We start from the raw sequence: 16,772 nt of genomic DNA on the forward strand, positions 1-16,772 counted from the left end.
TGTCAACCCTTTCCTGTGTCATGTAGTGTTTAAAGAGGGTGAGGTAGTACGGGAATGGGGAATAAGGGAATGAGGACTTATTTCTCCAATCAGAACATCTTGGCTGCCTGCGACAGCACAATCTGTCTGACCCCAAAGCAGTGAGAGTTGAGACAGACAGTAAATTTACTGTTCACTTGTCCACTCTATTCTTTGCCCCTTATTCAACCATGTAGGTGGCAATGTAGTTAACTGTCACATTTCAACATTAAACTCTTTTTTTTTTTTCAGTACTCCCAAAGTCTTTTGAGCCTGCTGGTTGAGACGGTGCTGGAGGGTCGAGCGATGGCACTCTTCTGCGGAGGGGGCTGAGGTGTCAAGGTTCCAGATGCTCCTCCACGAGAGCACGTAACCCCACAGTGGTCGGCCAGCCAGCACCTTGTTCATACAGCTTGTCTATGGTGGGCGGGTGCATCTAGCATTTCTGACTGGTTCAACGTAAGTTTCACAGATGGCAGTCTGAGTGCGAACCCGTAAAATCTTGTGCGAAGAGTTCACTTTGGTTTCTAAAAAGGACTCGTAAGTGCTAATTATCCACTAGATTTTTCTTGTCGGTGACAATGATATTCCCATCCCAGAACCCCAAAGTATGGGCAGGCAGTATCTGTTTGAGAGACCTGAGCACAAGCACAACATTATCCTCCTCCTCCTCGCTCTGTATGAATTCACAAATGCTCTTATATTACATGATTATAAACTGTAGGTGTTTATATATATATATATATATATATATATATATATATATATATATATATATATATATATATATACACACATACATATATACATATACATATACATGTACATATATATAAATTTTAAAAAAGGAACATCTGAAAATACTTTCACAATACCTCTGTGATTCTCTTGCTCTCACTCTCTAAGTGGCATTTGCAAAGGGAAAAGGTACTGGGACTGAGGTCACTGATTGCTTTAAAAAAAAAATAAAGAGCTCACATCAGTGTCTGAGGGTGTGCTCGTAAAAAAAGAACAAATATCAGCATAAGTGCTATGTTTTGTGCTCTGTGTGCAAGCGTTTGTAGGTGCATGAAGGCAGACGCTCTGGATGTTTGCCCATGATTCACACAGTTTAAAAACCCTGTCTGCTTGTGAGTTTGATCATGGTCCCTTTAAACAGTTTGTTCATATGTTACAAAACTGCAAAACTGTGGACGCTACCAAAAAATATTGAATGAAACTATAAACTGTTACGAGACTAACAACTGAAACGGGCATCGTTACCGCAAATCTCCACAAAGCGGGTGAGGATCTTAAGTATGTACATTCTATATCAAGCCTATGGCTGTACTGAATGGTAAGGGGGAAAGGGGGTACATTCAACAATAGCTTACAGGAACTGTGAGAACGATAAAAGTCAAATTTATATTAGGGAGGAATTCAACTTGATGAGAGGTTTAAGGCCTCCTCATAGAAAAATATTGTTGAGAATACAAATTATGTAGGCTACTATTTAATCATTTCTTTAACTCCCTCAAAAAAGGGAACATGCACTGATAACCCAGCAGCAGTTCCTGTAGTGTTACGCTGAAGCTGAAAGGACTGGCTTGCAGGTCAGTGTAAGCTCCTTCACAAAGTTGGGAGTTCAAAGGTGAGAGGAGTGTGTCCTAAAGTGTAGCGTGCAGGATTGTCATTAGGTAGCTGCTTGATTTTGCCTCAGCTTGCTGCCACATTTTTACCTCCCCCTCCCTAAACCTCAGTGTTTCTATTTGAATCATGCTATTTAGCTAAATGGTGCTAGCCCTCTGTGGAGTCTGGGAAGGTGATTTCACTGCCAAAAACCTCCCTATACAGAGGAGGAAATGTATATGCTGTCTCAGGGTGAACTAGACGGAAAAACTCCAGTTTGTCGATGTGAAGGTTGCAGATGGACTTCATCATGGGAAGTTTAGATACCATCTAGACAGGACATATGGAAAAGGAGGAGTAAAAATTAATGAATTAATACAGTAGGTTAACAAATCATCCTGACAGTTATTTTCATCAAACTGGCAAGGTAGTACAGCAGGTTCTGTACCTTAGCTAGTTTCTCTTCCGATGCTCCGTCTTTTTGTAGACAGCGCTGCAGAGCCACATAGACTTTGTCCTGCAACTTCTGTATCTTGTGGACATCTGTGAGCCAGGGTCGGTCTGAAGAAAAAGACAGTGACAAGACGGTGTCATTAAGTGCTGTCATGTCGCCAGTCTGAAACTGCATCTGGTGAGGTTTGCAATGTACAAATATGTAGTTGCAGAATACAAAATGCAACGAGTAATACATGCGTTGCGGTATGCTCTTTTGGCAAATCAGCTATGATTACGTGTGCATTTTTCGACTTGATTTCCTTTGCGGCAGCAATTTGGCTTCATAACGCTATGGAAATTAGATGCGTGAAACTTGTTTGAGATGAGTGATCTATCACAGTGAACATTTTGATGCCAAATGTCAAAGTTATATTGTCATTGCATGGTGATGCAGCTGTACACAGGAACCATTTTCAAACTACACATTGTGGGAGTTTGACTTTGAAACTCTATTGTGCTATAAGATTGAAAAGCGTGGGTAGGACCCATTAGGTAGTTTCACCCTGGCACTGAAGCATTATCTTGTCAGCGTCAGTACTTCCCTGTCACCTTTGGCACGGCATTGTTGGTGTAAGTCCGTTGTGAATATTGTACTGACATGCAAATTTTAAGTGCCGCGACCGTCAAACAAATATATTTCTTCCCCTTTATTTGTAGGATGTCTTAATAGGATGAACACACCAAGTTGGTAAACATGAGTAAAAGTTCATGAATGAAATCAGGAATCTTTATTACCTCCACCAAGGAGATTATGTGATCACCTGTGTCAGTTTGTTTGTTTGTTTGTTTTTCAGCAGGATTAGGCAAAAACTAAGGAACCGATTTGCACGGAACCTGGTGGAGGGATGGGGCATGGGCCTGGGAAGAACCCATTTAATTTTGGGGCAGATATGGATCATTTACTATGAGTTTGAATTTTTTCCTCTGAGGTCTGGTTTATGTTGTTTGGCCTTGGCAGAGGTCTGCACTCTACTGAGCACATTTTCTAGTTTTGGATATGCATTATATGGATGGATGACACAATCTGAATAATGGTGTGTAGGTTACTAAGAATACAGGTTACTAGTAAAACTACATCGTCATTCTAACAGTATCCTAAAAGAAGCTACTAGCAAAGATTACTTTTAATTGGAGTAAAATTCTTTTTGTCATAGAGGTCTCCTAAAATATTTAATTTCTCGTTAATCACACACAATTATTATCAATTATCCTATCATCTCTTAAGCATGAGTAAGAGATGATTGAGTTGGAGAAAAATGGAGTTAAATAGTCAAAGAATGTAAATGAAAAAAATTTGAAAGAGGTCTCCTCCCTGTTGTTATGTTTACCTGTGATAAAGAGGCTTAAAGTCTATAGGAAGTAAACAGACAACTCATCATATCTAATTACTTGTAATTAGCCCTGCCCTTGACGTTTGCTGGCGCCAGATGTACTGATTGATACTCAATTTGCAAGGACAGAGCTTTTAGTACACCAAATGCGTGGAATATAGTGGCCTCTACAGGTTTATTTCACCAATGTAGTTGGAGTGTAAATACTACAGTGAGTATGAATGTAGCCCTCTCCCAGGTAAAAATAAATCTATTTAGTTTGAGAAATACCTGGTGAGAGCAGCACAGCAGCACTGAAAAGAGCCATCTCTTCCTCAGACATCTGTATACGGCTCAGGCTTTTAGCTAAGTCAAACACTGCGTTTACAAGGTCATCACAGCCTAGGTAGAAGAAAGAGAAAAGAAGATCACCACAACAGAAACTTGCTGACTGTGCTGTTTCTGACACTGATGAAACAGACAAAAAGTTTACCCTGTTCATCCTTTTATCAAGTTTATACATTTGTCTCCAAAGAGAGGAAGAAAGATGGACTCACCCAGCGCTTTGAAAAGCTGAGCAGTGGCAAACTTTCCATCAAAGAGCAATGTATTATTGATGGGGTTGTAGGCCCGACACATACGGATCAGAAGAACATCCATGCAGCCTGTGGAAACACACAAAAAAGGAAAAAAAAAATTAAAGAAAATAAAGGAAAAAAAAGCTTAGCATAATATTCACATTGAAATAGTTGCTGGGCTGAGGCTTTAAGAAAAAGAGCCTCCACAATTAAAAATCCTTGAAAAATATTTAACCAGGCTGTGTCCATCAGGTACACTGACAAGCACATAGTGCCTTTGAAAATTGACTGAAATTAGCAAACTTGTGTTTAAGACACACGTTCACTATGGATAAATGTAAAGGAACGGTAAAATATGATCTAACTTCGGATCCCTACACGTAGTCTACTTTGTAATGACTTTTGTTTTGTCCTGGATAATGCAGTCAGCTAGAGACAAATATACAGAACTGAACCGATAAGTATATTTTACAAAAAATAGGAAAATGACAACAACAGAAGGTACTTCTTCCAATATTAAGCACTTGGAAAATAACTCACACTATCATTGACATTTGTACTGCTGCAGGTGGTAGGAAAAAAACCTCCTATTTCTTAGTCAGTGTTAGATGAACCTGCCCTTTTTCGATTATATAATGTAAAACATTCTTTAATGACAGGATAATTTTACAGTAGCTACTGGGAGAACTGTGAATGGCAATGGAATTGTCACCTGTCTGACTACTATGGGATTGATGTAATCAAGGTACACAATGCAAACTGTCATTAAGTCACTGGTTCTTACCTGACATGTCCTGGAAATGTTTGTGTGTGTGCATCTTGGTTGTTTTTAATCAAGCAACAATTGTATTGACGGTCTTGATTGTGTTGTGTTGTGGATTTGACTTATGGTATGTCTCCACCCTTCAGGTGTTAGTCAGGTTTGACAAATCACTTATGGGTGTGAAAACTTCTCAAACATTTTAGATGTTTCTGACTGAGCATCTAATTCGTCTAATTAAATGCCTTGTGTCTTTCATCTTCATACAAATGAGGAAGAAAAATACCTTGGCTCCAACTTAAAATCACTAAACAAATGCTTTGACTGATTTATTGTCTTGGTTGTCAAACAAAAAAACGTATATCATTTCAAATACATCAAGATGTAGCCTCAATGGTTTATAAGTTCAGACACTTTACACTATGATAATCAGAGATGCTGTTTGGTTAAAACAAGACAAGCCACTCTTCACAAACAGAACAACCATGCACCTTTTCAAGTCACTCTGCGTGCATGTGATATTTTAACTCTGTGAAGTCAGCTACCACTTGAGGGTAATATACAGTTCATATGACAACAGCTATTTTTGTCACAGCTAAAAGATTGCAAACTAATAAACATACACACAGCAGTCTCACTGTCTTGCTGGAATTACATCTCTTGTAAAAACAGCCCCTGACTGTTATGTGGCTAAACACAATGTGCAGAACAAACTGATTTTAGTCCACAGGGAGTGTGTATACTGGTGTTATGCGCTGACCTGCTTTAAGGAGGATAATCTGATCGTTCTGACACAGGTCCATGAAGCCAGAGATGCGCTTGGCAAACTCTACCACGTACTGGATTGCATTGGTGATGTGAATGGCACATTGTTGCCACATCACCTCAGCTGACTGAAAAAGAAAACAAGAGACAGAAAGGTTTTTATGGGAACTGCATTGCAAGTTGTATTCCAAGGTTTTTTTTAGTGACTTTCTTGGATTGTCTGGCTGTGTGATCTGATTTCTGCCAAAGACGTTTTGACCTACAGGATGTTTGACTTTTTTTTCTGCGTCTCTGTTAGAGCCATGGCCTCCAACCTTGACGAGACAGAAAACCCAGGCGGAATACGTGATAAAAATGCTTGGATTTACAAACCTTACTGTTAAGAAAGAAGGGAGAACTTCTGTTTGTTTTAGGGAACTTCTTTCAAGAAGTTTTACTGTTGATTATATACAAGGTTAAAAACTGAAAACATTCCTCTCTGAACCTTGTACAAGAAAACAACAGGGCATGGTGAGCTAAACTTCAGTGATTCGAAAAAATGTTTTGAGTGTGATTGCTACAGCTATTTGTTTAAAGATTTAGATTGTAATGAGCAGTTCATAAGACATTCGACTCAAACTAATTTCAAACATCCAGGTAGGTGGGGGAGATTTTCAACATATTTTCTGTGTCTCCATTCTTGAAATGTGTATAAATGAGGTTCTACTGTCAATTGCTTGCACGTGGATATTAAAATGTCATATATACCTTGGTCTGGTATGAGCGTGTCTCTTCGGGGCTATACAAGGTCCACGCCATTCTCTTCAGCTCCTCTGTGCTGTACTGACTCGTCTCAATATGGGACTTGACAACACTCTGAGTTATACGCTCTAAAAAGGGGGAAACATTTGTCATTTCTCTGGAAAAATCACTTCTTAACTTCTTTTATGACAACCACACTGAATGGTCGTGTGTTGTGTTTATCAGAAGAAAAGACAAGTTATGTCCTTTCACCTTTATTGTTATTGTTCAATTTTGAATTGATTTAAAGTTCAAGCTTTCCCGGATTTATACTGACCTATCTCAAGCAGGGAGCAGCCACCGGGCAGCGGGTTGAGGATAGCATGCGAGAAGAGTCCGGAGTCGTGCAACAGCTGGTACTCGTGCTTGATGCTGTGGTTGCCGTCTACAAAGTCCAAGTTGGTCTGTTCTGGTGAACTCTGTGAGGACGAGCTGCTGCCTGCACTGCCGCCCAGCATGTCCAGGTTACAGTACTCTCCACCTGCATCCTCTGGGGTCAGCGGCAGGTCGAAAAGCAGGCCCTCCGGCAGCGTGGTAATATCGTCCAGATCGCTGAGCGCAGTGCTGGAGCCTCTTCTGTAGGGGCGGCTGAGGTTGGCCATGTCACTATTCTCCTCACGGACACCTATGCCTGCACACTCCTGGGACTGCTGGTGCTTCTGGACCTCTGCATACAGACTGTCACGCTGTTTTTTGGACATTCGTCCGAACTTCACCGCTGCATCAAGACGATGTAAAGACAAAAATTTAACAGTCCAGAAGGAATGGTCTCAGTCAATTAAGGACTACAAAGCTCATTCATTGTGATAAGCTAAAAAAATGGCGGGTGGGAACTCTGAGTTAATTAGATGTAGTTTGAGTAGCTGAACTCACCATCTCGGCTCATGCCCAGAGCAAGACACTTCTGCAATCTGCAGTGCTGACAGCGGTTACGGTTGGTCCGGTCGATTAGACAGTTCCTCTGTCGTGAGCAGGAGTACATAGCGTTGTTCTGCTGGCTACGTCGGAAGAAACCCTACATGCAAAGAGACACACAGTGTGAGCATCTAATGCAACATCTTTCGCGGTCATCATCTGGTTTTATTGTAACCCTTTTCTGATGATGGAGATGGTTTGATAGCTCACCTTGCAGCCTTCACAGGTGATGACACCATAGTGAATCCCTGATGATTTGTCCCCACAGATTTTACAGGGAATCACCTCTATTTGAGCTGGAGAGAGAGATAGATTGGAAAAAAAAAAAAAAAAAATACATTTTTATAGATATGGATAAATTAGGTACCTAAACATGCAATAGTTTACATTTTTAGTTAGTTACCTAGAAACAAATAAATAAATGGATTTATTGAGAAAGAATATTATGAAATACTTATTGTTGTCATTGCATATTGACAGTCATAACACTGTGTATTTCTTTCATTTGGCGCAATGATCTAGATCTGAAACAATTACCCAACTAATCAATTGGTCAATCAACAGAAAACTGATATGTAATTATTTTGCAAATCAATAAATCTTTAGAGTTATTTTTCAAGCAAACATGTTTTCTGTTCCAGCTTCTCCAATGTAGAGATTTGCTGCTTTTCTCTTTTTAACATCAATGTAAACTGAATATTTTTCTGTTTTTATTTTCTGACATTTTACTGACAAAACAACTAATCATTTAATCATGAAAATAATCTGCAGATTCATTACATCCTTACAACGATACACAGCATGTGAGGAGATCATATCCGTTGCCGTTGTTACGCAATATCCAGCAAAATGAACATATATAACAAACCCAGCCCAAAGGTATGTAACAAGTAAACATGTATTTGGATATTGTCCAAAAGTATTGTGATAAAAGAGGCGTTTTTTTTTTCTTTTCTGCCAATTACAGGAACATTCAACATTTGCTTTTTAGGCTTATCGTGCTCACTGCAGTTGCTATCAACTATTCCCCCCAATTCAATTCAATATTTACTCTAGAAAGCCATGATTTTGAACTCAAACTGAACTCAAACGCCCTGCATGTGATACTATGTGGTACAGGTGGACTCACTTGAATTTTCTCCCAAGAATTCAGGTTATTTAATGAGTCAAATATCATCTGTGCATTACTAGTTTTGAAATTTAGCTAATAGTAATGAAATACATTTGTGATAATGTTGCAGGATTGTGGAGAAAAGCATCAATATTACAAAGGAAAGTGTGTATACATTATACAACTTGGGTTCATCGTGGAAGCCTGAGCCTTCTTACCCAGGAACAGCCTGTTCTTTTCATTATGTTGTTTATCTAAGTAGCTGGGCCTCCTCAAGCCCAGAATAGCAGGTCAATTGCATTAGCTGAGGCCCGGGGTTATGAAGTTTCGCGACTCTCTCACTCTCTCTCTCTCGCTCTGCCACTCCTCCTCCAGGATGAACAAAATGTTAGCAGGTTAACAAAGGCCTACTTCCATGCTGAACCCTCCAAGCTCTACAATCGTAACCCACAAAGCACCTGCAACCCACTGTTTCCGTGTAGACTGTGTGCAAGATTTGATTTGACTCAGGCTGCAGGGTGTGCCAAACAATCCCTAAACCACTTTTGTTGGATCACACAGGGTATTAGGTAACCTGTAAATCGCAGTGAAGGCTTTAACCGGCCTTCACAGCTCTTCACAAAATTACTGTTTTTCTAAAGGCTCTTTCATAAACTACTCACAACCAACCAATCACATGAGTCACTTTGCGTGGGGAGAGACATGCGTCACACGTTGAGGAAAAACAAAAGAGATTAGTGACTGACATTACCCTGGAATTCATGACTTGGGAAAAAAATCTGCCTCCATCTTTCCCCTAAAAACACTGACTGTGAAGTGCAAGTGACACATTTGAGTGTCTCGGTTGGGTAGAATTCCTGCTGGCCAACCAAATTCAACTGAGGGATATAAATAAATAAAGGGCAATGGAAAAAAAAAATCCTTTTCTCCCCTGCACCCTTTATCGCTCCCCTTCCAGAGCCTCACCCCCGCCCTCCATCCTGTTATATAACTGCCGTCTGGCCGCATTCCACGAACACACTCATTGAGAGGTGGTTGTCAGGGCAACGGTGTGCCGATCCTCCCTCACCCTCCTGCGGTCCCATTGGCTGCTGAGCGGGCGCCTTTGTCTGCGACTCGCCGCCTCACCTGCCAGTCAGCTGAGCGGCACAGTCAGGCCCAGAGAGCAGGAGCTGCTCCACTGACACAGTTTTCCACTCGGCAAAGGGGGGAGGCGCTAGCTGTGGCAGCCTCACAAGGAACACAGTCTGGTTCCTTACAGCTTTTAAGGTGGAACCAAATGTGACTCGGACTGTAAGTAAAAGGAGGGTTGAGGGTGGACGCCTCCTTTTGGTTTGAAAGGAAACCAATTGATTACTGAAAGATGGTTGACCAGTTGCAACGGGCAGGGTCAAACTACCCCATTGGAGATTTCACAACTCGCACAACATCTGGAAATAGTTCCAAAAACATGTAGTACAGTAAGCTGCTGCAGGGGGAACAGATGTAGCTAATATTAGCTCTCAACTTGTTGCAGCATGTCAAGTATTTGAGTGAAATTTCAGCTGTGTTTGAGCTTGACCATAAATCTATTTTTACTCTGTTGCAGTTGGCTACCCAGAGTTTCCTTCTGCCGCTCCGGTCTATTAGCAAATAAATTTCGCACAAATCACATCACTGACTTGAAGGTTACACTGTTTAGTGTAAATAACAGTGTGTAGAGCAACTATTACCCTGGTCTCAGATAGCGACAACGGTTTGGGTTGCTAACGGGTCTGACAGCTCCTTTATTCCCATTAGAGCTGATTTGAGGGGTTTCTATAAATGTTCTTTCTAAGACAAAATGTTCTTACACAAACAAGGTAAATAAACACCATCTGTTTATTTAATTCCTGCTAACGTCTGAAAAAGCACAGATGTTTAAACCCAACAATTGCTACATTTTAGACAGTGGAAAAATTAGAATTATAACTTTAGTTGGGTTGGTGAATATGGGCTTCAATACTATATTACAGTAGCCGTATAAGTGAAGTTTAAACAATATCCAGTGACTATGTAAAACAGACATTTGACGAAACGGTAATTCAGTAACCTCATTTGAGTTTTATTATGTAGTAGCTATGCAAAAGTGTGGACAAATACATGCTATCATAATTTTTGGAAACTCATTGAGGACAATCATTTTTTTCACATGGAAGGTCCCTGTCAGCTGGCTCAGAAGTCCTTTCTGTGTCTGTCAGTCAGGCAGCGTGTTGGCGTGTCAGTGTCTGTTGGTCAGCACTTTTCTTCATCAGTGCTGTAAACCCCTCGACTGGGGAGACTTTGCCCTCTCATCCCAGCTACTCAAACAGAGTCCAAGGTCCTATTTACCTTGCACTTTACATTTACCTGACATACTGTATACTTAACCTAAATTTGAGTGCGTTTCTGGGGCCTCTGTGGGAGGAATGACATATATAGTATATGGTGTATTGTGCAACATAGATTAAAGGTTTGTGCATTCAGAGTTGGCAGTTATTTTATTAAATATTCAGTTATGTCTTCTCTCAGTCAGTCTCTCTCTCCACATGTCTCCCAATGCGGGGCCTCAACTGCCACCTCTTTTCTATACAGCTACTCCCTGTGGACAGTAATGGCTGCTTTTTCTATTCTTCTCCGACCACGGAGCTACCTAGTGAACACAGATAGTATGATACGGCCTGACAGTAACCCCAAACTCTTGCACTATTGCACTAAAATGCACTATTAGTGTAAACCACGTCCATTGTAGAGGCCTGCAACAGGCATCGCCCTTAACTGTAGCCATGTTTCTGTGTTTTTTAGGGCGGTAGATTACAACTGAATAGGATCCGTGTTTTGTGTATTATAAGAAACGTTTCACCCATATTTACACTGATTACAACCAGAAGCCAGCAGTGTCATGGTGTGTACATTATGTAAAAAGTGGCAAATAAGAGACAAGCATTGCTACAGACACTGTAATTAAAATTTGGGCTAGTTCTTTTAACACAGGTGGAACATTTTAGAGATGTTTTCTCTTTCTTTGTGACTGGACTTATTTCCTTTGATCGATCTGTGATACAGACAGTCTTGAAGAAGAATTCTTTGTATTTCTATCTGTACATACCTAAGCAGGAGGTTCGCAGTATAGCTGTCATCCCAAGTAGGTGAAGATACTGAAACTGTTTGGTTTTTTCCCCCCACTTTTTGCTATTTTCACTTGTCATGTTTCCCTCTCTTTTTTCTTTCTTGTTGCATACCTTTAGTTTTATGCAATGGATTATCGCAGTGTTAACAATACAAACATGTTAATTGAGTGACTTGACAAAACAATAGCTGAATATTCACATGATGAACAACAGTGCTACGCCTGCCAAGAATACCGGCAACACACTCTGTGCCTGTGCCATCCGTCCTCACTGATCAGAAAAGATAAAGTGCATGTTCATGGTGTTTATGCAGCTCCAAGCCCTAACCCAAGAGGGCCTCTGCAACACAAGAAAAACCAGACTGAGGAATTCAGCTCACAGCATGTAATTTTGCATGCTGCCCCAAACCGCAGGAACAAATTTAGGACCATGCTGCAGCAATCAGTCACCTTGACTTAAGATCTCCTCGTGTCTGTTTAGATGTCACTTGTCCTTAATCATACTAGGAAAATAGATATGACCTATCAAATTGACGTTGCCTTAAGATACCTCTAAGACTAAACAAATGTTACAGAGCAAAATATTATTTCTAAGTAATCACTGCGTACCTTACTGGGCTGCAAAATGAAATGTGGTCATACGACTCAGACTTCACAGATCCATGCTAACATTTTGACATTTTGCTTACATACATGCATGCTGGGTGAAGAGTTAAAGCTTTAGATAAGAGGAGTGGAATCTTAGCACGCAGTTGTCAGAGAGAGAGGGCACCTTGACACATACTGTAGCTCGCTGTGAACTTCCCCAAGGCTGCTCACTCAACAGATAGTGGCTTTGAGCTGAGCTCAGCACGGCAGCGTCCTGGGAGAACGGAGAGCGGCCTTTCCTTTTTACTGCTACTGTACTTTTGATCCTGGGCTATAACCGAGTTCCAACACAGTCTTATGCGGCTTCAGCTCTGCACGACGTCAGTGCACTTTGGCATAAAATCTCAGAGTGCTTTATTGAAGTTTGTTTATTTGATTGCGTTGTATCACACCTGCCTAACCTGTTTGTGAAACAGTTTACGAGAGTCACTCGGATTTAAATAAGTACAACAGCATTGTTAACTGCAATCTAGCAGGTGTTTTGCCTCATATAGTAATTTCAGCTGAAGACTGGCCATGACATTACTAATTTATTTGGTATTTTTACATAACCTCATTGACAAGCCGTGCTTGACTGGGCTTGACTGTCAAACACTCTGGTTGATGTAAGTAACCTTACCTGACAGAGGAAACTGAGCTTAACTGAATCCTGCTATGCTTCATGGTTAAATGTGGGCTTGCTGTGCCCATATCCTGCTTGTCACAGCGGCGCATGGCTTTTACATCACGACCACACAAAACAAACCATTTTTGTCTCCAAATCCTTACCCTTGCGGGTAAATATACATATATATATATATATATATATATATATATATATATATATATATATGTGTGTGTCTTTATATTTCATAAATGTAATCTTTGTCACAGAACTTCATATAAAAGTAACAAAAGGCAGCATGCGTCTTGCAAGGTGCACCGAAATCAGGCTTTTCCAGTGCAGCTCACATCTACACTATCTTAAAGAGGAACGTTCTCCCCTGACAACTGATTTAAATTATCAACATTGTCTCATCAGGAATGACGACAGACCATGACCCTCCATCCCCACACACGCACTCTCATGCACATGCACGCACACACACACACACACACACACACACACACACACACACACACACAGAGACGCACTTGCTGTAATCTTCAATGACAGAACTAGGTCAATGGAGCACCTCCTCTCTCTATACCCCCCCCCAACACACACACACACACACACACACACACACACACACACTGGCCGCCGTACTGCTGACGCTGAAAACAAAAACACGCTGGCAGATGAACTACATAACGGTAACAGTACAACACTGTCACACAAACTGTCACTGCTTTTACGCACTTCAGAACATAGTGCGCAATTCAGAATAACCGCAGAATGTCCACAATAGAATGATAAAACGAATGTTTCACACAAAAGTGATACAAAAGTGTATTAAAATACATCAGAAGAAAAGGGCAGTAGAATCCAAGGGAATGGACTATTTTTCCATCGTAAAAACTCCCTGCTAAACAGATTTCCGTGCGGTTTGACAACCTCTGAATCACTCCGCTCACTCCCTCCCTTCCCCGTCTCTTACATAAGTGGAGTCGCTCACTGGCGAAATAAAGTAACCACAGCTGCAACGCATTCCTCTTGTCACAGGCCAAAATAAATAAGTGCACAAAACCCTTGCGGTTTACACGAATAACCTGAACACACATCTGCGTAGTGGAATGTGTCTGTGCTAAAATTAAAATAATCCACCTTTAAATATGCAGTCTTGTGCCTATTAAGATTCGGCATTCTGTAAACAACTCTCAGTGTCCACGAGGTGAAAGGTTTGGGTTTTTTTCCCCCTCCGGGGTAAAAGATTTGTTTTCCCTCCGATACATGCAATCTGCTGTTTATTCCAGTGCGCGCATGCACTCTACGCACTTCGGAGTCCGTCTCAAAGTGCCTTCATCACAGTAAATGGAAACTGAGAAGTAAAGTTGTTATTAACCGACGCCAGACGTGTCTGGCTGACAAAAATACATTCGAACGATTCTAACGATTTCCACAAACTCACCTCTCATGTCGGCGGTGAGGTCTAGCCAACTCTTCGACTCATGCAACTCCAGGTGGAAACGCAGCCAAGAAACAGCGAGAGCGACGCGCACTTATTCGCTCCGAACCGGAGCAGCTGAAAACTGTCACAACAGCAAATCCTCATATGGGTTTTCTACCTTTTTTTTCTAATAATTCAGAAGCGACAGGCTGTTTCTGTTGTTTACTTTCTGTCAGCTCCGCGCAGTCTCAGAGGTGCCGTTGTGATAAAACACCTTGGCTCGAAAATGATTAAACGGCGGCTTCTCGTCTCCCAGCTCTTTCCTGCTCTGCAGCTCGCTGTAACCTAGTTTCGGCGCGTGGACTACACATGATCCTCACCCCGAGGTCCGCCCGCCTCGTGCCCAGTGAGCTGACGCGCGCGCCACCCTCCGCGCGCTTTAAGGAGGCTCTCGCGTGCGTGGGAAAGTGTGGCAGTGTGTCAGCTCAGACCGACAGCCACCAGGCGTGGGAACTATTTAATAACAAGCGCACGGTTTTATTTCCTGACGGACCTTTTTCTTTTAATATTCAACAGCAAATGTTTTATTTCTCCTCCCTTATAAAAATGAATGAAATGAAACTGAAGTGTCACGCTTTTTAGGTAATAAATAGAAAAATATTACAAGGACGAGGTCCCCTTAAAAACCCGACATATACAGGCTTACATATATATATATATATATATATATATATATATATATATATATAACTATAAATAATAACTATAAATCACAAAAATAACTATAAATCACATCTATATATATATATATATATATATATATATATATATATATATATATATACGGTTTTAAGGGCTGAATATATAAATATATTCAGCCATTAAAACCGGTTACTGGCTTTAATGTTATGTCTGATCGGTTTCTATAGGTTTACAAACAGATTTAAAGGCCCATACCGGTGTTTTGACAGGTTTTCATTCACTATAAACGCTATAAACTATAAATCACATCTTAAATCAAGTTTTCATTTATTTTCTCTTAGTTATGGTTTCACTAAGTTATGATAATGCAAGTGAAAGTACACGTACACAATAGTTATACCTGGAGCAAGATTCCATAGAATTGTTGTATCTGGTTTTTGTTACATACTGAAATGAATGTCAACTAGTGTCCACATATAAGGGAGGAAACATGCATTTAACAATCTAAAAAGCTAGCCTATTGCCAAAGATTTTATGAAAAGGTCGGGGTAATGGAAAGTATATAGTACTGGCTAAGACTTCCACCATGACTTCCATGAAGCTTGAACTCTTTGGGGATGTTAGGGTAGGTCTGCTTCTGTGCATTCAGACAAATACAACATACAAACCCATACAACAATGGACCAAAGTTCTAATACTCTACAAATACAGTTACTCCATATTTAGTAATATAAGCTAAATTTGCTGCAGTGCTCATTTTTTGTGAATTAAATAACTATTGTGTCCTCAGTTTTCCTTTAGCTGGATGCTTGTAAGAACTCTGCATTATATCACTGGATTAACAAACTCTAATCTTGGTAGAGGAATTAAGTGTGACCACAGGTTGTTGTGCTGTGCTGTGCTGTGTTTTTTTTGGTTGTTTGTTTGTTTGTTTTCAATTTCCTGAAATGTTGAAATCCAGGGTACATTTATAAATTTAAAGCTATCTATCAATCTATCTATCTATCTATTTTGAATGTATTGCAGATTAGCCTGTACATCTTCATTCCTATTGTTGTTTCGCTTTGAAATATTTGTGTGTTTCTGTGTGTGTGTGTGTGTGTGTGTGTGTGTGTGTGTGTGTGTGTGTGTGTGTGTGTGTGTGTGTGTGTGTGTGTGTGTGTGTGTGTGTGTGTGTGTGTGTGTGTGTGAGTGAGAAAGAGAGCAGACACACCCTAGGACCCTGCCACAGAATAGCCTATGACATAAACCTAAACCATTAATAATAGTTCTGATTGATCTGCAAGTGTGGGTAAGATGACGAATGTATCATGTAATTTAGGCACAGTTATGAAATGAGGAGAAGAGAGAGATTATAGAAAGTAGGTTAGTGGAGCAACACAGAACTTTCACACCCCTCCCTCTCTCGTCTTTCTGGTGTGCATGCGTTGTGAGTCCCCCGCTGTCGTTCTGTCTTTTTCTGCTGTGAACGCTTTTGTCCCGGATCATTTCTAAATCAAAGCTCATACTTTATGCTTTATGTTCATACCTCTCTCTATTGTTCCCCCTCATGCTTGTGGGTCTTTTATTTATAATTTTCTTCAACTTGTGCAATAGCTCAAAAAAAAACAACTAAAAAAAGTAAGAGAAAAAAAATATTTCAGCATAAATGCAAAGAAATAATGTATTGCTTTTCCCGAATGCACAGTCTATAAACACAATGCAGGGAAAAGTGCTGCAACACTGTTTTGTTTTATTATATTCTCTGGCTGTAAACTTCCTCTTCCTCCCATTTAGGTGGTTTTGTCAGTCTGATGGTTTCCTTCCTGATCTTCATCTGCCATCTTGCTCCGGTTATATTATGTCCCTTAGCATGTCCCTCTGTCGCCACGAAGCAGTCACACATCCATCCGGTTTTCGCCTGCATCGTCACTGACCTCCTAACC

General features: G+C 40.6%; 1 protein-coding gene across 1 annotated transcript; it reads right to left on the bottom strand.

Moving 5' to 3' along the window:
* Positions 1-847: 847 nt before the first annotated feature.
* rorca (RAR-related orphan receptor C a) lies at positions 848-14,533 on the bottom strand. Its single transcript, XM_040129435.1, has 10 exons — positions 14,167-14,533; positions 7,440-7,525; positions 7,188-7,329; positions 6,592-7,032; positions 6,282-6,403; positions 5,530-5,662; positions 3,989-4,096; positions 3,723-3,833; positions 2,075-2,187; positions 848-1,956 (listed from the first exon to the last, which is right to left on the bottom strand). Exons 1-10 carry the CDS (start codon positions 14,171-14,173, stop codon positions 1,795-1,797), a joined length of 1,425 nt encoding a protein of 474 aa, XP_039985369.1. The 5' UTR covers positions 14,174-14,533; the 3' UTR covers positions 848-1,794.
* Positions 14,534-16,772: the final 2,239 nt, after the last annotated feature.

This window comes from Xiphias gladius, chromosome 6, assembly GCF_016859285.1.
Source record: "Xiphias gladius isolate SHS-SW01 ecotype Sanya breed wild chromosome 6, ASM1685928v1, whole genome shotgun sequence".
Taxonomy (NCBI): domain Eukaryota; kingdom Metazoa; phylum Chordata; class Actinopteri; order Istiophoriformes; family Xiphiidae; genus Xiphias; species Xiphias gladius.